Source organism: Cottoperca gobio, chromosome 10, assembly GCF_900634415.1.
Source record: "Cottoperca gobio chromosome 10, fCotGob3.1, whole genome shotgun sequence".
Lineage (NCBI taxonomy): Eukaryota > Metazoa > Chordata > Actinopteri > Perciformes > Bovichtidae > Cottoperca > Cottoperca gobio.
Genome location: NC_041364.1, coordinates 21,687,741 through 21,709,975, shown reverse-complemented (window position 1 = coordinate 21,709,975; position 22,235 = coordinate 21,687,741). Strand labels below are relative to the sequence as shown.

Here is a 22,235-nt window from a genome sequence, read left to right as displayed (position 1 = left end):
AGCTGTGCAGGATAATAGGCAGTTCATGTCTTGACATTATAAAACCTTTCAATTTACACATTTACTGATGTAATAGAGGTATTTTTAATGGGATTTTAACGGGACAATTATTAGATAGATTGATGTAATAAGGCATTAAAAGCTTAAATGTAGGTAGTTTTATTGGATTATCTTTAAAAACAGACCAAATGACATTAATGCCATACCTTAATTTGAATCATAACAAGCGTCTTAATTTGTCAGTCATGGTAAAAATGTCATGCTAATGGTAAAAGTGTTTTTCTACCCCTTAAAAGTTTAAGTTAATTCAAATAAAAACCTATTAATATACAATACATTTATCAATTAATTGACCCAAAATTTGTTAATGCAGAAACCCCATCAAAAATCCTTTATTATATTAATGTATCCAATATGAAATGATATACTATACTATATTAATAGTTAATACAGCATTTTTTTGCACCTAAAAATATTTCGGGCCCCTAATGTAAAACTAAAAGATAACCTTAAAAACACCTAAAAGTGATAAGTAGTTACAGCTCCCATATTATAAATAAAAGCAAAGTTTATTTTCTTAATTGTGGACATCTGAATTTTAACATGTCAAAGCTGCTACTGCTTCCAAATAAACTCAATAAATCAGAAGTATCGGAGAAGTATCGGACCTCCAGTCAAATACTTTACTATTCTTACAGGATACTGTTCATATACAGAACATATGAATTTGATGAGTTGATACAACTGATCCATATTAACAAGGTCAAGGAACATGAATTCAGATTGTTCTGCTGATTAAACAGACATGATTGAAACGTTTCTAGTTCTGTAATATTTTTTGTCTTAATGCTGCAGTTTAATATGTGGATATGTTTAAAGGTTTTCCAGGTTTGTTGCTGCTAATTTTAACATTCCACTATTGTTCTGTTTGCTTTACATGATAGCAATACTTACAAAACTCAGTGTGTACAGTCAGATCCATAATGTTCAATAAAAGCATTTTTCCATACATTGTTTTCTGTCCCATGTGGAATCCTTTGGCTGACTCTGGGATGATTTAATTATAATCAATTAATGGACTGGAATTCAATTGGAATATAATGAATGAATATGAAAACAGAACAGAACTATAAAGTGATTACGTTTGCACTTCAATTATGCATAAAAGGTTTGGTGGCGGTGGCCCACTCCAGACTTCACAATCCAACAACTAAATTTCATTGTTTTATAAGAAATGGGTCAATATTTTGAGAATATACTTATTTACCATCTTTCCATCATTTCTCTTTGTGTACTCAACAAATTAAATACAGTTTGTTATTGAGCTTTAGAGTTGCTTGCATACATATTTTTTCCCTAGAGCTAAGCTTGCTGTACTTCCTTGCTTCCAGAGGTTATGCTAAGCTAGGCTAACTACATCGTGACTTCAGCTTCATACCTGAATCACTGACTCAATCTCACTCGTGGAAGGAAACCTTCACAAAATGTTTTACTGTTTCTTCAACAGACCACATTTACAATAGTCCTCATTATTACAGGATTGCAATTCAGCAGTTGAGATTTGTTTTCACATTCCTCTACTAAAGGCAGTGTTTCCCCTACCATTGTGCTGCTTCCTGCCAACGGAGCCCAGCGCCCTGCCTGAATTTTTATTTTATTTTTTATTAATTACAAAAAATATATATATATATATGCTATTGATCTATTGATTTATGTGCACGTTTCAGTTTGTATTGTCTACTTTGCGCATTCACATTCTCTCCTTTGCTCTGTTTTGCGAAGGGCGGGGATTCGCAGCTGACACCCACACACGTGCGCACACACCTACAGAGCGGAAGAAAGGAGAGGGGAGAACTACATAGAAACCACGCCACGCACTCGCACGCAATCTCCCCGCGCCACGCACGGAAATCAAGATCATGACAAGAGTGAACTTATCAAAACCGAGAGCAAGAGTTAGCATTAGTCTCCTGACAATTCTGACAGCAAACATGGTAGTGTGTACAGTTTTTGGATGTAAACCGGACACTGGAGCTTCCAAAAATCCCACTAGATAATTTTGTATGTTTTACAACTACTAACGCTGTGTCAGACAATGCTGGTTACAAGCTAACAAACAACATAAAATCTCCTGCAAAATTACTTTCCCATTCAACAAAACTGCATTGTCAATTACATTCCGAGGGAAACCAATTATTTCCAGAAATACGGTCGCAGTTTTAAATGCAGTTCCGTTGTATGAAACGTAATTTTTGGTAGACCAGGCTGACCTTTCTGATATGTCTGCCAATCGTCGATTTTGGTGCACAACTGAGTCCTCATCTGAGTCTGGGACTGAGAGGCTCCAACATGTGCGGCTAATTCTCTCCGATGTTTCCTCAAACGCTGTCCATCTTGATGTGCACTGCTCTTTTACTGGTCAACCTAGCGGAAGCAGAGGTCCAGAATTTCTCAATGAGGGAAAAAGAGTATATGTGTTTCCAGAACCTTTTCAGAGTTTTGTTTTTGCTTACTTTTTATGTGATTATAGCAGAGTATACTTTAAAACTTTAAACCTAAATGAACAGATATCTGAAATGTATTGAGGGAAATATCTGGCTGCTAAATGCTCCACTACAGTGCATCCGGAAAGTATTCACACCGCTTCACTTTTTCCACATTTTATTATGTTACAGGCTAATTCCAAAATGGATTAAATAAATACCAATTCTCAACATTCTACACACAATACCGCATAATGACAAAGTGAAAAATGTTTTTTAGAATGTTTTGCAAATGTATTAAAAATAAAACACTAAAATATCACATGTACATAAGTATTCACACCCTTTACTCAATACTTTGTTGAAGCACCTTTGGCAGATCGTCTTAAACTCTGTCAGGTTGGATGGGGACTGCCGATGGACGGCCATTTTCAGATCTCTGTAGAGATGTTCAGTTGAGTTCAAGTCCGGGCTCTGGCTGGGCCACTCTAAGACAGTCACAGAGTTCTCCCTAAGCCACTCCTGAGTTATTTTGGCCGTATGCTTAGGATCGTTGTCCTGTTGGAAGGTGAAACGTCGGCCCAGTCTGAGGTCCAGAGCGCTCTGGAGCAGCTTTTCATTCAGGATCTCCCTGTACTTTGCTCCATTCAGCTTTCCGTCGACCCTGACTAGTCTCCCAGTCCCTGCCACTGAAAAAAACAACACAGCATGATGCTGCCACCACCGTGCTTCACCTTTGGGATGGTATTGCACAGGTGATGAGCAGTACATGGTTTCCTCCAGACGTGACGTTTAGAATTGAGGCCAAACAGTTCAATCTTAGTTTGATCAGACCAGAGAATCTTGTTTCTCACAGTCTGAGTCCTCCAAGCGGCTTTCATGTGTTCTACACTGAGCAGTGGATTCCGTCTGGCCACTCTGCCATACAGCCCAGATCCATGGAGTGCTGTAGTGATGGTTTTCCTTCTGTAAGGTTCTCCCATCTCCACAGAGGATCTCTGGAGCTCGGTCAGAGTGATCATTTTACCAAGGCCCTTCTCCCCGATTGCTCAGTTTGGACGGGAAGCCAGTTCAACGAAGAGTCTTAGTTGTTCCAAACTTCTTCCATGTCAGAATGATGGAGGCCACTGTGTTCTTGGGAACCTTTAATGCAGCAGAAATTGTTTTGTAGCCTTCCCCAGCTCTATGCCTCAACACAATCCTGTCTCTGAGCTCCACAGGCTTCCTTTGACCTCCTGCTTTGGTTTTTGCACAAAAATACATTGTGAACTGTGGGAGCTTACATATAAAGGTGTGTGTCTTTACAAATCATGTCCAATGAATTTAATTTACCTCAGGTGGACTCCAAACAAAGTGTAGGAACATCTCAACGATGATAAATGGAGATTGGATGCTCCTGAGCTTCATTTCAAGTGTCACAGCAAAGGGTGTGAATACTTATGTACTCTTATGTATGTACTTATGTACTATATTTTATTTGTTTTAAAAAATGAATTTAATCCATTTTGGAATAAGGCTGTAAGATAACAAAATGTGGAAAAAATGAAGGGGTATGAATATTTCCGGATGCACTGTATGTTCACTCAGCCATTTGGTGCTGATCAGCAATATAGACAGGTCAGTTGTGTTAACAAGGCAATGTAGGCTGTTGCTCAACAGTGTGGTTGATATGACATCATGATAGATGCATGGATAGTTGAGTTCAGTGTTGAGAGGAAGCTGTTGAGCTTAATGGATGTGTCCTAGGTCTAAATCCACCAATCATGTGTGACATTCAATCTTCTACCCAGACACAGATCTTATTATCCCCAGATCCAGTGTTCTTCTACCCAGACACATATCTTATTATCTCCAGATCCAATGTTCTTCTACCCAGACACATATCTTATTATCCTCAGATCCAGTGTTCTTCTACCCAGACACATATCTTATTATCCTCAGATCCAGTGTTCTTCTACCCAGACACATATCTTATTATCCTCAGATCCAATGTTCTTCTACCCAGACACATATCTTATTATCTCCAGATCCAATGTTCTTCTACCCAGACACATATCTTATTATCTCCAGATCCAATGTTCTTCTACCCAGACACATATCTTATTATCTCCAGATCCAATGTTCTTCTACCCAGACACATATCTTATTATCCTCAGATCCAGTGTTCTTCTACCCAGACACATATCTTATTATCTCCAGATCCAATGTTCTTCTACCCAGACACATATCTTATTATCTCCAGATCCAATGTTCTTCTACCCAGACACATATCTTATTATCTCCAGATCCAATGTTCTTCTACCCAGACACATATCTTATTATCTCCAGATCCAATGTTCTTCTACCCAGACACAGATCTAATCTTATATTTCCAAGATCTGGTTGTTTCTTCCTAGATCCAACCATCTTCTACCCAACTCCCGTCCTTTTTTTCATGTGTGCAGGTGTGTGCATAAAACCACTTCTCTTTCAGTAATCAGGAGAATATGCAAACACAAAGACACACTTGTAGTTCAGAGGCCACTTCAAACAAGGTTATTGAATTTAGATGAGCTCGCTAGTGAAAAGCAACACGCACACAATTTGCAATTTAAAGGATGCTTTTGTCGAGAGCCATGTGATCCTTCCTTTGATCAGTTGCATTTGTTCACTCCATCCACAAATCCCACCTTCATATGAGTATTTGTCTGTCCTTCGTGATTAATGTCTTGTGAATCTAACTAAATCGATAGAGATGGGATGCAGCTGAACTAAAGACGTGAATTGAACTGAGGTATTGAGAAGCTAACATTGGGATATCTGAAGATTTATCAGGTTTGTTGACTTCAAACATATTTCTGTCTCTTCCTCTTATGATCTGTTGTCATAACTACTATACAGCTTATTGCTATGCTATGCGGTTTCCCTGGTGATGCCTGATATGGGATGACCTTGTACTGGATTACCTTCCTTTTCTGACTGTGGTCCATCATTGCTTGTGTGTGTGCTGGTTAGTGAGTAGTGTGTGTGTGTTTGGCAGTCTGTGTGAGCCTTATTAATGTGAGTGTGTGTTGTAGCTTGCATTTTATTATTTGTATTAGTGTATTTTACGACAGTGTGTGTGCTTTAAGATTGAAGTATGTTCGTATGAAAATGAATAGAGTCTTGCTATGTGCAGTATGACAGGTCCAGTGCAGGATTCACACAGGCTGTCTGTGAAAACATGGACAGAGGAGGAGAGTGACCGAGCTGACAGCACACTCAGCAGGTACACACACTATACATACACACACATATTCATGATCGTATGCATGTTGCTGGTATCTGTAAACGTAGGGTAAGCTGACTTGTTCAGAACTACGGATACTTGTCATTTCAGAAAACTGATGTATTGTATGAAATATAATATTATTGCTGCTATGAGAAAATACATGTCATTTAGCAATTATGTAAAATTCTAAACATCTTCTGAGAATTAAAGCTTTATCTACAGAAGCCCTGAGATCCATCAATCCATATTTATATTAGTAATGGTAAAAAACGATTTAACTTGAGAGATGTTGCTGGTAGTGACAAACTTATCGAAATATCACCCGAATGTGCAGTTCCCCTCAGCTCTACATTTCAATGCTTTACAATTTCTTTTAACCCAATGTTTTCACTTTGTGGCCCACAATTTTATTGTTTTCGTTCAGCCTTACAGTTCTCATCAAACCCAGCAGCAGCAGGAAGTTGCTTTAAGCTCAAATAATTCCCTCTACGCTATCTGCCCATCATCAAATGGCAAAATTAGCCTCTAGCTAATTAACATAGCTTAGCATTTAGTCGCCAAAGAGCCACATATTTTTCTAAGGATTTGGTGGTGACCAAAGCAGAGCTAAAAGGAGAGTTATGTTATTTTGTTCTTGTGTGAATACTTGTCACTGAATTATTCTTTGTATGTATTTGTGATGTGTGTTGGGGGGGGGGGTTATGTGTTTAGAGCACAATCGATGTGTGATGACACTTCCTCAGAGCTTCAGAGAATGGCGGCCATTGAAAGAAGAGATATTAATTCCCAGAATTCCTTGCATGGGCGAGGTGCTCTGTCCAGGTATGACAGCTGATAAATAAACTAACCCACCTTTTTAAATATTAAAAAAGATGTATTTAGATCTATTTATTTTCAGTGCGTGACCATTTTAAATATTAGAAAAGAGTTCATTATTGGTGCACTTTGTTATAAACTTTACATTTGTCTGTCTCCCTGACTTCAGGATAGTTAGTATGGTGATGACTCTGAGAGAATGGGCGCAGAAGAGTTTGGCTGACGAGACCGAGCGACCAGATTCCTTCTTGGAACGTTTCAGAGGTCCCACCGACACGGACATACAAGCTCCGCCGAGCAGGTTCAGCCACAACCAAACTGGCTCTGATATGGATCATGAAATCAGACGCTCTAGGCGCACGTAAGACAAACTAAAAAACTGACAAAATCTGTAAACATTAAAACATCATCTGAGATTTACATATACATCTCTGCCTTTCTTTTGTTTTGCCCCTCTCTGTCAGGTGGAGGAAGTGTAATGTCCAGGTCTTATCACCATCTGATGATGCATACTACCACTGGCTGATAGTGATTGGTGCTGCGGTTTTTTATAACTGGACCCTACTGGTTGTCAGGTTGGGAACTATTACTGTGCCAATACAACAAGACTAACATATCTGTCCGTTCTAGTGCTACTCCTTGTACTACTTTTTATAGTTCTTAGGCATGCCACTGACTAGAAATATTGCTACTGCTTGTAGTAGTAGTTGTCACCCATAGCATTCTGAAGGGATGATCATAAAATTGGGTCTACCGGTGGCAGTTTTTGCCAGTTCAGGTACAAGAAATAAAAATAATTGGGCTTTGGGGTTGGAGCAGGTATAGGCAGTACTGATATAGAAGAAGCTAGTGACAGATTGAGATACCTGCCAGTCAAGATGACAAGAGCCTGGACTAGGACCTGTGTCACCTTCTGGGTCAGTAGGGGATGTATCCTCCTGATGTTGTAAGGAGTGTATCTGCAGGTGCGGGCTGTTGCAGCGATATTGTCAGTAAAGGACAGTTGGTCGTCCAATGTCACACCCAGATTCCTTGCAGTTCGAGTTGAGTAAACAGTTGCAGTTTGGTCTTGTCGAGGTTCATCCAGTGAGAGATGTCAGCAGACAAGCAGAGATTTGTGTGGCCACCTGGGTTTCAGATCGGGGAAAGATCAAATCAGTTGACTGAAAACATAACCCTCCTTGGCATAGGTAATTATCCCCAGACTCTGCTGTCCCCCTTTATCTATACAGAGCGTTTTAGCTTCCTTCATTCCTTCATTGTTTTGTTTTTTTAACTTGCAACTTTGCTGTTTCAGTTCAATCTTACCAGTCTTATCAGCATAATTTCCAGCAGCACCACCTAGATGTGTTCAGGAAAAAAGGTTCTGATAAACCCACCGTACATTGCCTGCCCAGCACCAAACGGCAAACAGACAACGTTAGTGACAAGCTGTTGAACATAGTGGAGCATTTTGCTAATGTCTCAGTGTATGCGTTTCTGTAGGGCCTGTTTCGATGAGCTTCAGATGAGGAATGTGTTGATGTGGCTGATACTGGACTACATCTGTGATGGAGTCTATATACTGGATATAGCCATTCGTCTCCACACAGGTACTGAAAAAACCAGTGCATCATGAAAATGTTTGATAAGAAACTTTGTCCGGGATCTTGGTTCTAACTAATACCTACATTCATTCCTTTTTATTTGAAGGTTTCTTGGATCAAGGCTTGATGGTGAAAGACATGCGGCGTCTGAGAGAATCCTACATTCGAACGTTGCAGTGTAAACTTGACATTGTCTCCATCCTTCCGACTGACCTCCTGTACCTGGCCGTTGGAATGAGCTACACTCCTCTTCTTCGATTCAACCGGCTACTGCGTCTGCCACGTCTGTTTGAGTGGTTTGAACGTACAGAGACACGAACGGGCTACCCCAATGCTTTCCGAATTTGTAAGCTGGTTCTGTACATCCTGGTGATCATCCACTGGAACGCCTGTGGATTCTACAGTTTCTCCAAGGTCCTCGGATTGGGCTCTGATTCTTGGGTTTATCCCAATGCATCAGATCCTGAGTTTGGCTCCCTGACCAGAAGTTACATATACTGTCTGTACTGGTCCACTCTGACACTGACCACCATTGGAGAGACACCTCCTCCTGTTAGAGATGAGGAATATTTGTTCCTGATATTTGACTTTCTAGTAAGTCCATAGCAAAGGTTTAACCTTAGCTGATATCATCTTACCTTGAATGATCCATAACAGCCTTTAACTCTGTGGATCCCAGTTGTTCCAGTCTATCAAAACAGCTAATACTGGTATTTCTGTCCTAGGTTGGTGTTCTGATATTTGCCTCCATTGTGGGTAATGTTGGAGCCATGATCTCCAATATGAATGCCACGAGAGCAACCTTTCAGAGTCGCGTAGATACCCTGAAACACTACATGCAATTCAGGCATGTAAGCAAAGTGCTAGAGCAGCGCGTCATCCGCTGGTTTGATTACCTCTGGACCAATCAGAAGACAATAGACGAACAGGAAGTGCTGAGGAGCCTGCCCAATAAACTGAGAGCAGAGATTGCTATTAACGTTCACCTGGACACGCTGAAGAAGGTAAAGACACTTAGAAAATGTGACCCAATTCTATTTAGCCTCTATTTCATTTATTATTTTTCTCTTTTTTTTACCATCATCATTTGCAACGTACTCAAACCTTATTATGGTGTATTTGTGTGTGTGTGTTTGTGGACATAGGTGCGTATTTTCCAGGACTGTGAGGCAGGCCTCCTTGTAGAATTGGTATTAAAACTTCGACCGCAGGTTTTCAGTCCTGGAGACTACATCTGTAGAAAGGTAAGTATTCACTTACTGCTACTGTTGGAGGACATATTATCAATCTCTACTGCTGTAGTACTGTATTGCATGCATTAAAATATAAATGGCGTGTCAAAACTATAGACTATAGAAAATATCACCTTCGTACAGTTGTCATGGGAAAATTTGCTATAGAGACCATATATTTCTGCTGTAAAGTTGGGTATTTTAACATGGGGGTCTATGGAGATTGACTCCCTTTTGGAGACAGCCTCAAGCGACACTTCTGCAAAGGCTTCACTGCTCTGCCCTGAGGGTTGCCACTTAGTCCAAACACAGCAAATTCTAATAAAAGCTAGTCACACACCAAAATACTTTCTCTTGCTTCGTACTTGGTGCCAATACTGCATGTACACTGCAACTATAGACTATATAAAATAAATGTATGTCAAATAACCACTGTGACGTCACCTATTGTTTTATGGACTGTCATTTTAAAGGCCCCTAGTTTGGCATTTTGGCCGTCGCCATTCCATAAGTTACACAAGAGGGTGGAATCGTAGTACAACCGAACACTAAACAAGACATCTTTAGACAACCAAAACATTACAATCAACTTTCATGAATTGATAACACGCTGTAAAAGGATCAAATTCTAAAACCAGACTACACTGTGGTAGCAACTTCTGAATCACAAGACAGTTATAGCTATGGTCTATTTGATTCTAAATGGGACCATAATTGACTAAATGAACAGCATGCTGTATTGAAGAAGACTTGAAACTAGCAATCAAGACCATAAAATCATCAGGAAAATGTTTAATGAGGCAATAAATTAAGTGACAAGTATGGTAATTTTCTCTTAGACTTCTATTCAATCAGACATGTTTTTGCAACCAGTGGAGTCGCATCCTGCTGGCCATTATAAATCATGTAAGTTTAAAGCACTTGGCTTCACTGTTGATACCCGGAGGTTGCTGCTTGCATCCAAAACATGGACCCATTTGTAAAAATAGCACCGCTAGTGGTCAAAACTTCACAGGTTACCCTCCAAGGCAGTTTTCTAATTGATAACTTTGCATTTACTGGTGTTTATAGTCTACATTACTACTAGTGCTATGCATACAGTAGTGCTAGGTGTAGACCTAGTAGTAACAGTAGGCTACTAGGCTATTTTATAGTCTTTTGCCTTTTTGTTGAAAGGACAGTAATGCTGTTAAAAATGACTATTCATATTCTCTGTCTTTTTTTATTTATTAAAGGGAGATGTGGGTAAGGAGATGTACATAATTAAAGATGGCCAGCTGGCAGTGGTGGGGGAGGATGGAGCCACCCAGTTTGCTGTTCTGACATCTGGAAGCTGCTTTGGAGAAATCAGCATCCTGAACATCAGTGGCAGCAAGATGGGGAACCGACGTACGGCTAACATTCGCAGTCTGGGATACTCTGACCTGTTCTGCCTTTCCAAACAAGACCTGATGGAAGCGCTTCTGGAGTTCCCCCACGCCAGGGCCCAGCTGGAGAAGAGGGGGCGGGACATCCTGCAGAAGGAGGGGCTTCTTGAGGAAGTAAATGTGTCTGCAGGGGAGGAGCTTGAGGAGAAGGTGGAGAGGCTAGAAACCAGTCTGGACCGGCTACAGGTGTAGTCCACTACTACTCTGCTGTTGTTACTGTAGCTATGTTCCAAACAGCCATTACAATAATGTTAATAACTAATGATAACCTTGTTTTTAGACGTGTTTGGCCCGTCTGCAGAGTGAGTTCAACTCTTCCCAGCTTCGACTGAAACAGCGAATCACCACCCTCGAACACAACGTCACCACAGTGGTCACAGGCAGCGGGTTCCTGTCAGACGGCAACGAAAGTGTTTTTGGTGGTGACGGTGTGCGCAGTGAAATCAACATCCGGCTATGAATAGACATACTATGAAATTTGTTATTGTTACTTTGTTTATTAGTAAAAATTTAAATACAACTAAATAATAAAATTGTAAACCCTCATTTTGTTTAACTGACCATTATTTGATTATTTGACACAATTATGTGTAAAATAGGTTTTGTCATGTTTGTTTACTAGTTTGTTACTAGTTTACAATTTTACCGAGTTTTTAAAGGAGAATGAGAACATAACCGTGTACTGTTTTATTATAATACTAATAAACTTTATGTGTATAGCACATTTGTGTATCAACTTAAATGCAGCGTAAATTACTTTTAACATTTAAAACAACAAATACATTCAAAGGTTGCAGACACACAATTTAGAATGTAATAAAAAACAATAACTCTTTAATGGTTAACACAGATCTTAACCAATACACTACTATGGAACATTATTGGTTAAAGATAACTATCCACTTGACATGTGTCTTCAATTAGGTATTTTTCCACTAGGGGGCGAAACATCACTATGAACGCTTGCTTCCTGCTATTAGAACTAAATATTGCACTGAGATGCATCAAAGCATCTTAAACTTCACATAAGTCCAGTGGATTTATCTATTTGTCGGAGCGTCTAATGCTACCTGAATAAAGAAGTGCTCATACATATACATACATACATATACATTTCAACTTCTTTAAAAACATTTTTTGTTATTTTCTTGGTTATTTGTACATTTTTTGAAGCTGTTCTCTTTCTTTCTTTCTCCAATTGAAAATAAAAGTGTAGAGGGATTATATTTTTATGTTGGTCAGAGCACTGATTACTGATGATTAAATGTCTTATATGCTTAATGAATGCAGACGAAAGATGAGATAACACAAGCAGTACTATTAGTCTTCAGCAAAGTGGACTTCGCACATGCTAAAAAATAGAAACCTTTTCTTTTCTCTTCTCACTTTAAATCTGTTTCTGTCTCTCTTTGTAAAAGCAGTCATTCATTTTATTCATTATATATCCACTTTACTATTAAAATACTGTTAAATACAACCCTTACACTGACCATTTATTGTTGTGTGTGTGTGTGTGTGTGTGTGTGTGTGTGTGTGTGTGTGTGTGTGTGTGAGTTGTCCACCTCTAATGTGGCCACTGCATGCTTGGGACCAAAGTCCAACATCACATGACTGCAAGATTTCAGGAAGTGACTTTTAAAGAACGCGTGGAAAGTGTGAGAAATCAGTGTTAAAAAGGTAGAAACAAACTGTTTGATCCTCTGAAGCTTCATCTTGCTTCTCTTATTTGTACTCTCACTTCTTTCTCTTTCTTTTTTTAATCGTCTTTGTGCTTTGTCCCACTCTGTTCCCCTGGTGCATGTTTATTTCCTTCCATCTAGTTTTATTTCCCCTTTTCAGAGTGTTTATCATCTTCTTTCTCTCAGTTTGTGCTCTTTATCTTTCCGTCCCAGTCTGATCTTTGTAGCCATATAATAGATCTAGAAAGACAAAGGAAACGTGTTTTTTCCCCGCTCCTCATTAAGAGTCTGTGCTTCATATATTGTGTGCATGTGTGCACGTGCAGTATATTGACTGTTACGATGTGTGTGTGGATATATCTTTGTGTATGAATGTGGCTGCATGTAAGTGTTTGTTTCAGACATGGAGATCAGCTTGGTGTTGCTGTGCATGATGCTGGTAGCCGGTGTGACACCTGTGTCTGCTGCAGCACAGGTAGGTTTATTGTAATTTTCATTTTGAATGAATGTCTGTTGATCACTGTTAGGAAAAGAGAGCTGTGTTCTCTTTTAAAAAATCTTTATTGCTATAAACGGCAATAAGACATAACACACACATTGCCTGTTAACAATTATACATGATCACATACAGTAGTTGGATATAGACCGTGTCATTGCTAGGCAACAGCTCCAGTCCATGGCTAAATTCCTGTCAGCTGATGCCATTCACATACATTGCAACAGGAAATAAACTGTGACATATTTAGAATGTTTATGTGTACAACTGCTCTATTATACTGTAGATATTTTCATACAACAGGCATACAGTCTCTGTATATGTGTATTCTAGCCGGGTATCATAGAGAGCCTTCTATTGGCTACCAACCAGCGTCCCTGGCTCTGGGGTGTCTATGTCTTCACTGTTGGACTTCCTGCCATTCTCTTCATCAGCTTCATGTGGCCTGACAAGGTAGACTATGCCTGTTTATGTACATGTGTGTGTTGATTTGTGTGCGTTATTTTCCAATGCGTCAAATGTGGCAGTTTGGTCAGTGGCCCTACATGTGAAAATATGACGATCCACGTACCCCTCTAGTGTCATTTTGGACGTGCAGGGCTGCCTCTGGTGGCCGTAGTAATTATGACGGGAGTAAAGGAGGAATGTAAGTTAACTTACGCAACGTACTTGACTTACAACGTAACAAACATAAAGATTTGAACACAAACCATTATCCTTCTCTAAGCCGAACTAAGTAGTAACGTAAGATGTAACTAAACGTTAACTACATGATGAAGTCTATGGGAATACCATGCACGTTAAAAAATAACACTCAAGGTCGTACCCAGTGTGTTAAACAAGTGACGCTTATGTGAGGAGTTGGGAGTGAGAACATGTCGCATTGTCCAGCATTAGAACTATATGAAGTGTTGACTGTGGTTTGGACCAAGACAAAGAGAGCAGCTACAGTACAAGAAGTCACATCATGTGTGTGTTTGCATGTAGAGATTTGGGCCCCCTGATCAACCGTATTACTATAAGAAGTCGGATGATTCTCAACCAGATGATCCTGAGTTCTCACAGCAGACAGAGACAGTGGATATCAAAGGTAATGTTTATTTATTTTGCATTATTTCAAGTACCAGAGAGGTGCTACATCAGTAGTTGTACTCCAGGTGGTAGTAGTAATGTATTTTCTTCTCTGAGTAGGAACAGCTGACAGAGTCGGAACAAGGAGGAGAGACACTCATGGTAACCAGAGGAAGTGTGACTTAGACCTGAAGGTGAGATTCAATGAGAAGATGATAATGACTGAACGCGTTAACTTACACGTACGTAAGTTAAGTTTCGTGGCTTTGACATGCTTAACTTACATTGCGTACATTACGTGTTAGGTAACTTACTTCATTTATGTTAGGTATGTAACGTAGAGCCTATTTAAGTACGTAACAAACCTACTTATTTTAAAAACGGAATGATCTTTTCCAAGAAGTTTTGTTGCCTAATCATAACCTAGTTGTTTCCTCTGAACACGGAAATTTATTTCCAAAAGATGAATGAATGCCAAATGCAAAACTGAATACGTAACATAAGTTAAGTACGTTACGTGACACGCAACGTACGCAACATAAGTTAAGCATGTCACGCAAAGCCACAAACTTCTGAACTTCCGGTTCCCTCGTATCGAAGTCAATGGGTTTTTGGTTAGATGCCTGAAATTAGATCTGATCACAAGCTTCACAGATTCTACAACATAAAATATGCACTTGTGAGTTTTGAAGCTTTCACACGTCTTAATGGATTGTGTGTGTGTGTGTGTGTGTGTGTGTGTGTGTGTGTGTGTGTGTGTGTGTGTGTGTGTGTGTAGGATCGTTAAACAGTGCAACAACAACCTTAGGAGAGGATTGCACCACCAGCACACAAAAGGATGCTCGCCAGTCGTATTGATGACAGTGTGAACACAATAATGTCTGAGGACTGATTGTTTTATGGTTTTGCTTAATTTACAATATCAGAATAGTTTATATATATATATATATATTTATATATATGCAATTCATATTTTGTTATTATTATTATGAATAATATTATTATTCATAATAATTCACAAAGTATTGATAAATGTTCCCATTGAATGTATTTTTATTTGTGGAATAAAATATTTGAACTCATTGCCTCATCAACTCAGGTCTGTCATTTGGCTGTGTATGAAACATAGTGCCACCTTCTGGTGGCTGATGAAGGCAGAGGGAAATATTAACTTCAGTCATTTATGGCGAATAAAAAACTTTAACACCAACTGGTTTTGTTTTTTCCTAATAGAGTCAGGATTTCATAATGATCATGTTTGCTGGATTCTTGTCTTTATTGATTATTTGAATGTTATCCTGGCCGTGGGCAGATTGTGAGACAATGGGCCTCTGTACACAGACATGCTAAAGGCCCCACTACCTCTCCTGCATCGCAGCAAGACACTCAAACGTTATGGTTGTTTACACTCTTTTTTGCTGTTTTTTGTGTATTTGCATCCCTTTGCAGCTGTTTTGCATCCCTTTGTAGTTGTTTTTGCCTCTTTGTAGTGTTTTTATGTTTCTTTGTGTTCACTTTGAGTCTCTCTCTTCTTGGTGACATGTGACATTTTATAGGTGAAAGCCAGGGGGCCCCTGACACTTTGGGACCCTGGGCCTGTGCACTGTAGGCCGGGGCAGTTCAGTAATTCATCCATTGAAACAACACATTTGGATGAACTATTAAAGCCAATGATACTTTTTATATGTTCCTTAAGGAATAGTAAAACATTGCTTGCCTTAGATTATGAGATTAACACTACTGTATGTACAGTAACTGTAAAGCTACTGGCAGCACCTGCTGATCTTATCATAGCACAAAGTATGGAAACAGCTAGACCGTCTCTGGTTAATAAAACCTTTCTCCTTTTCTTTAACAGAGAACATATCTCAGTCTCTCTCAGTCCTAAATTCCTTTGTGATCCGCTGAGATGCGTTGTTCAGAGCTGACCTTCACTGGCATTTAGCTGCTCGCAACGTTTATTTGAAATGGTACAATGATGCACAAAATGACTACTCGAGTCTTTTGATGACACTCAGATAATTAGCCATGAAGGAGCAATGAAACCAAAGAGCTGGCAGGAAGAGAACAGAAGAGAGTAATGCGAAAAAGAGAGGACAGATGGCAGATCACAGACAAAGGGAGAGAGTATTGGGTATGTTGAGCAGCAGCTGAGGACTTGTTTCCCCCGATCTGAGCATATGTGTGTAGAGGAATATTCACAATTTCACAATCTGTTCATATAACAATGCCACACCTCTGTTATTTGTATTCTATTACATAAGAGAAAAAAAGATTTTCCCCGAAACTAGCTCTTCTTTTTGTGCATCTGTTCTTGACACTCCCTGCATATGTTGTATAGTTTATGACTGTAGAGAATCAGGCATTTCACCCGTTTCTCTTTCTCCACGGACACAGGTGTGTGGGGAACATTTAAAAAAAAAGAAAATCTAACATGCTCTGGATTCAACTGAACTCTACTGAAGTCTACCTCCATCTTGACTACTCATCTTTTAGTTTTGTGTTATCGGAGCAAGAGGAGGATGGCAGGCTCGCTGCTGCTCACAGCACTGATGGTCGTTGCAGCCTTCTCTCAGTGTCTCTTTGTAAGTACTCAGCAAACATCAGTCAGGCTGCTTTGTTGATTTACACTTAATTCAGAAATATTTCGATTCAAAGCCACAGATTTTCGTAACATAATTTTTTGTGTGCTTAAGTGTTCACATTATATATTTATAATATCGTGTATCTGTCACTGTTGTTGTTGTTGACTACATAAAAACATTGTGTATATGATGGTCTAATCAGCACTTTGAGTTCATTTCGAAAGAGGTGGTTTAGAGATACATGAATTAATTTACTTTACTCTACTTCCTTTATGAATTTAGTCTTTTCAAAGTTGCTGAACTAATTCCAGTGAAAGTGATACATGGAATGGTGTTACTTTTCACACTACCTAATGTCCAAGCTCATTTTCTATTGAGATATTTGCCTTGTTTTTACAAGCGATAGGGATAGTTAACCATATCTTGAAATGGTAGGTGTGATTTATTTGTGTTTGTCCAGGTGTTCTTGTATTCACATTGCAAATATTTAAAAACTTTACTGGTTATTGTCTCTTCAGAGGAAAAGCTTAACATTTTGGGAAATACTATAGGCCTACGCTTATTGGCTTTCTTGCTAGCACAACATTTGACAAAACTGTACATATGAAGCTAGAGCCAGCAGCCGGTTAGTTTAGCTTAGCATAGAGACTGGAAACAGGGGGAAACAGATAGCCTGTCTTTTTCCGAAGGTAACTAAAGCCGTTTTATCATATGAACAGGACCGTCTCACTCACTGTAAATACTCCGTTGGTTTAGGCGAGGGGTGGCGCCCGATAGAGCGTAGGCCTACAGGAGGCGGGAAATGACACGGAGTAAACAACAAAGTCTCTTGCCGTTCCTTGTATGTGTCTGATGATTTCTCCGTTGGCCTGTTCAGACAGAAGTTTTTGAATCTCTTTGTCTCTCCAGTCAGACATATTCGTTGGCGTCTTCATGTAAATTATACTTTTCACCCTTGGATGTTTTTTTTCTTCCAAATGCCCGCCAGCCATGATAAAAACATCATCAACATGCCCATTTTGGACATGGACACAATCGGACATCACACAGACCTGTCTGTTTGATGCCCGGTCCACGTGCATAACCCCCATAAAACCGCAAGTGAAGTGTTTACACTCCAGAATCCAAATTTTGAAATATTTTCCATTTCAAATATGTGAGGGGATCCACTTTCCTTGGAAAAAGTACGAGTATATTACAGATCAAATTATGATTGATTGAAACCAATAAAGGTAGAAGAAATATTCTGTTTTCCTCAGTGTTAGGGAATGAATATAAGTGAAGACCTTCTGAAACAAAGTGATACAAATGTTTGTGTAGGCGTCAGACAGTTGCAGTGAGGAGGTGGCTCGTCTGCAGGAACAGGAGAAGCTTCTGAAGGGCCAGCTTCAGAAACAAGAGCTCCTCCTACACAGATTACAAGGGCTGAACCAACCTGGCAAAAAGAACAATTCCAGACCCGACCAGAGCCAGGACACCCAGTACACAGGTCAGGGCCACTGGCCTCAGAATAGGAAAACAACATTTGAAAGCTTAAAATATCTTGTTTCAGGTCTCATATTGCCAAAACAGGAACCAGGTTATTACAGAGTGTGTGTGTGTGTGTGTGTGTGTGTGTGTGTGTGTGTGTGTGTGTGTGTGTGTGTGTGTGTCAGACTGCTCCCAGCTCTTCACTTCTGGCTCCAAATCCAGTGGTTTCTACACCATCAATCCCCACGGCAGCCCTTTCCCAGTCAGAGTCTACTGCGATATGAGTGATGGAGGTGGTTGGACTGTCATTCAGAGACGGATCAATGGAACAGAGAAGTTTAACAGGTGTGCCTGTGACATCTGATATCTATTAATGTACAATAATGAATTATATGATCCTATCTATCTATCCATCCATCCATCCATCTCTCTCTCTCTCTCTCTCTCTCTCTCTCTCTCTCTCTCTCTCTCTCTCTCTCTCTCTCTCTCTCTCTCTCTCTCTCTCTCTCTCTCTCTCTCTCTCTCTCTCTCTCTCATCTGTCTATCTGTCCGTGTGTCTATTCATTCATCTCTCTATCTATCAGGTCCTGGGCAGAGTATAAAGATGGTTTTGGGGACATGGATGCAGAGTTTTGGCTCGGAAATGACAACCTGCATTACATCACTACACAAGGTCAATACCACTTCTAAAAAACATTTTCAAAATGTTGTAATTTAAAGCAAAAAAAACAAAACAATCATTCTTCTTATGTTGGTAGGATGTTGGTTTTATAATGTTATCTTCAGAAGGCTTTCATTGTTTGTCTGTTACAGGGAATTATTCACTGAGGATTAAACTGGGAGACTTTGATGGTAACCAGCGCTATGCCGAGTACAAGAACTTCCAAGTGGCCGATGAAAAGGTGTTGATGCTGACTGAGCCCTAAATGTAGACAAAATGTTGATTAATAATAACAACAATAACAACAATAACAATAATAACAATAATAACAACAGCAATGCTAATAATAATAATAACAATAATAACAACAGCAATAATAATAATACTTTTTGGGGTAAAAACATACAAGTATTTGATCATGCTGAGGAAAGTAACCATGAATATCAGGTATAGTAACTACTTGCCACATCTAATCATCTTGTTTTCAAGTGTTTAAATAAGGCAGTTTCTCCCTTATGTAAAGGCTTAAAGGAATTGTCAATATTCTAGGAAATGATTTGCTTTCTTGACAAGAGTTAAATGCAAAGATTGATGCTAGTTTCATGTCTACACTTTAAGGCTACACAAAAATAAAGCTACAGCCAACAGCCGGTTAGCTTAGCTTAACACAAAAACTGGAAACAGAAGGAAGCAACGAGGCTGACTCTGTCCAAAGTTAAATGGCTGGGTGGTGATGGCCTAGTGTCTAGTGGTACAGCTTCCAAATACAACACCAGAGGGTTGTGAGCTCAATACCAGGCTGCCACCAATGTGCCCCTGAGCAAGGTACTTAATGGGCATTATCACTAATGCTTCAGACAGGAAAAAACTGCACATACCAGCACGTGTTGTGAATGAAAACAAAGCTACTTGGTTAGGGTTAGGAAAATGGTTTGCATTAAAATAAGTATGTTTGTTGCGTAACCTAAGTTACGTATGTAAGTTAAGTACATTAAGTTAAAATACATCAACATGACTTTTGGTTTCACATGTGACAAAACACACAGAATAAAAGTCTGGTTTGTTCGACCCATCCCTCCACTCTGACTTTGTTGCACTCCTTTGCTCCTGTCATAATTACTACAGCAAATAGAGGTCGTCACCCAACAACATTTATCTGGCTGATAACATTTGAAGCAGGTGCAAGAAAGCAAATAAGTGTATTTTCCAAAATGTTTAACTATTCCTTTAATTATTTAGCGAGTTGACCAGCTCTCATATCTCTCTGCAGAATCACTACCGACTGGCCTTTGGAACCTATGTAGGTACAGCTGGAGATGCTCTGTCTGGAAGTTATCAGGTTGGTGTGTCAGTGTGGGCCGGTCACCAGGGCATCAAATTCAGCACCTACGACCAGGACAATGACAACTACAATGGAAGCTGCGCACAGGAAGACAAAGGAGGCTGGTGGTTCAACAAGTACGGGTTTTGTGATATTTGCATCCATATGCAGCAAGATGCAAATGCTGTGTTCACATCAAACGCAAAGCAAAGTTTAGCCTCGCATTACTCATGCAGGTTTGACTGCGGGTACATTTGAGAGGAGGAGGGGCGTACCTCCATGTAAATACCAACCACTTTTCTTTCAGCCATTTCTTTACATCACTATGAAAACATAAGTAAACATGATCTGTTGAATCTTAATTGCTAGTAAGCCAGACAAGTATGGCAGGAAAGTCAACGGTTGTGATAACTTGGGCTAATAAGGTAATCAAACTTCCTCACTAACTTTTCTCCAAACAAAGTCCTTTTTCGTCCAGTCTCTGCACAAATATGAGATACTATTGTAGAGGTCTGGGTGCTCACAGATGGCTACAATAGTTTTTTCCTCCATTTCTGATTCAACAACGTCAGGAGAATCTCAACGCTGATAGGCTTTTGCAGTGTCACGCACATTTCTTGCGCACAAGTTGAAGTGTGAAAACACAAATGTCACAGATTTATTTGCGTCATTCGCGTTTGATGTCAAAACACCATCACAGTCATTCAATACAGTAAAAAATAATGATTTCCTCTGCATTCTATCCAGGTGTCACTCAGCCCATCTTAATGGTATGTACTATCCCAATGGGCACTACAATGCGTTGACAGATGACGGTGTAGTTTGGTACACTTGGAGAGGATGGTGGTACTCCCTGAAGACCAGCGTCATGAAGCTGCGACCCATCGACTTCAAAATTGATCCCATTGATGACCCCAATGCTGTTCTTCGCAGACCACCTTTGTAGATCAGACACAAGGCGTCATCAAGTCTTCTTGGCGTGACTATTTTTGGTAGAAAAAGCTCAACAAACCTTTCAAATCCCATGGGGACTTGTTCACACTCTAAGCACAAATCAACCCCACTGACACCTGTTAACAAATATGCTTCCTGTTCTAGCGGATTGTATTTGGAGTATTAGTAACTAAAAAGAGTAAATGTAGCCAAGATTAACTAAAGATTAAATTACCCAAAAGTCTGAAGTGGTTTTAAATTAAACTGAACGCTAACAATATAATCAAATCTTTATAGACGTTAGTAGTTATATAACAACATAAAGGACTTGTGAAACCGTTTGCCTGTTTTAGAGACATGAATGTTGTAAGAGGAAGTAACTTGCACTCACAGCTGTCTGGTTTGGTGGAGAAAAAGGAATTTTGACGTCAGTGTGTGCCAGACTCAGGCAGAAAGATTGGACTGAAGGCAGTGAAAGGAGCCATTATCATGCCATTGAAAATGTCTGTAACAAGCACTGGAAGTGTTCTTTTATACACTACTATATGATACAAGGAGCAGCTGACGTCAGCACTGGGAGTTTGTCCAAGTGTTATAAAGATGAACATGAATTGTCTATGTATCACAAACAATTGAAAAAAAAGAGGAATAATATTACATGAATGAAAACAAAGAAGGGTAGACAACAATAAAGTGTCATCAAGTGAAAAAATAAATCACAAATATAAAGGATTTGTTTTAGGGTTTCAGTATACTCTCTCTCTTTATATCACACTTACAAGTTATTATTAAAAACTCCAATTGTGAACATACATCCAGCTATATTTCTGTTTCATTTGCATTATAACCATATTTCAGAGAATAAAACATGGAAACACTTCCTCTTGTCCATTGAATTATTTCATATTCTTGAATAACCACCTTTAAGACCTGGCCAATTGTGAATATTTCACAGTCAAGGATAACTATACCTTACCATTAATCATAACCTTTTGCACATTTTATGTATTACTGATCATGTGCTACCATTTCTAAAAGCTTAGATATAATGCTCAAATCATTTAGGATTTGAAGAGTACAAAATCTGCTAAATGTAGAGCAGAGCATCGTTATATCATAAACAATGTTTGAGTGGCATTTCCATTTCTCACATATCACGAAGGGGTGATTTATTCCACAAAGAAAATGTCTCATGCCAACTGGCAATACTTACATAAGCCTCTTA

General features: G+C 39.4%; 4 protein-coding genes across 7 annotated transcripts in view; all 4 read left to right on the top strand.

Moving 5' to 3' along the window:
- The window catches only part of LOC115014784 (plastin-3-like), an 18,319-nt gene extending 17,305 nt beyond the window's left edge, over positions 1-1,014 (top strand). For all 3 annotated transcript variants that reach the window (XM_029441841.1, XM_029441843.1, XM_029441842.1), the window contains exon 16: positions 1-1,014. This exon is cut by the window's left edge and continues 951 nt beyond it. The gene's annotated coding sequence lies outside the window, so the exon portion shown is untranslated.
- Positions 1,015-4,029: 3,015 nt separating this feature from the next.
- Positions 4,030-12,260, top strand: LOC115015169 (cyclic nucleotide-gated cation channel-like). 2 transcript variants are annotated; one of them, XM_029442398.1, is made up of 11 exons: positions 4,030-5,297; positions 5,641-5,730; positions 6,445-6,555; positions 6,719-6,910; positions 7,014-7,124; positions 8,035-8,141; positions 8,242-8,729; positions 8,861-9,139; positions 9,281-9,379; positions 10,603-10,980; positions 11,075-12,260. In XM_029442398.1, exons 2-11 carry the CDS (start codon positions 5,642-5,644, stop codon positions 11,252-11,254), a joined length of 2,034 nt encoding a protein of 677 aa, XP_029298258.1. In that variant the 5' UTR covers positions 4,030-5,297; position 5,641; the 3' UTR covers positions 11,255-12,260. The 2 variants fall into 2 exon arrangements, with proteins under 2 accessions (XP_029298258.1, XP_029298256.1); XM_029442396.1 differs by lacking the exon at positions 4,030-5,297 and having other exon boundaries at positions 5,325-5,730.
- Positions 12,261-12,381: 121 nt separating this feature from the next.
- Positions 12,382-15,074, top strand: LOC115014593 (calnexin-like). Its single transcript, XM_029441584.1, has 6 exons — positions 12,382-12,471; positions 12,863-12,948; positions 13,303-13,422; positions 13,957-14,059; positions 14,161-14,234; positions 14,819-15,074. Exons 2-6 carry the CDS (start codon positions 12,877-12,879, stop codon positions 14,825-14,827), a joined length of 378 nt encoding a protein of 125 aa, XP_029297444.1. The 5' UTR covers positions 12,382-12,471; positions 12,863-12,876; the 3' UTR covers positions 14,828-15,074.
- A 1,332-nt stretch (positions 15,075-16,406) lies between these two features.
- fgl1 (fibrinogen-like 1) lies at positions 16,407-21,889 on the top strand. The gene is made up of 8 exons (XM_029441583.1): positions 16,407-16,437; positions 16,537-16,625; positions 17,946-18,114; positions 18,281-18,440; positions 18,680-18,768; positions 18,909-18,997; positions 20,027-20,214; positions 20,825-21,889. Exons 2-8 carry the CDS (start codon positions 16,563-16,565, stop codon positions 21,021-21,023), a joined length of 957 nt encoding a protein of 318 aa, XP_029297443.1. The 5' UTR covers positions 16,407-16,437; positions 16,537-16,562; the 3' UTR covers positions 21,024-21,889.
- Positions 21,890-22,235: the final 346 nt, after the last annotated feature.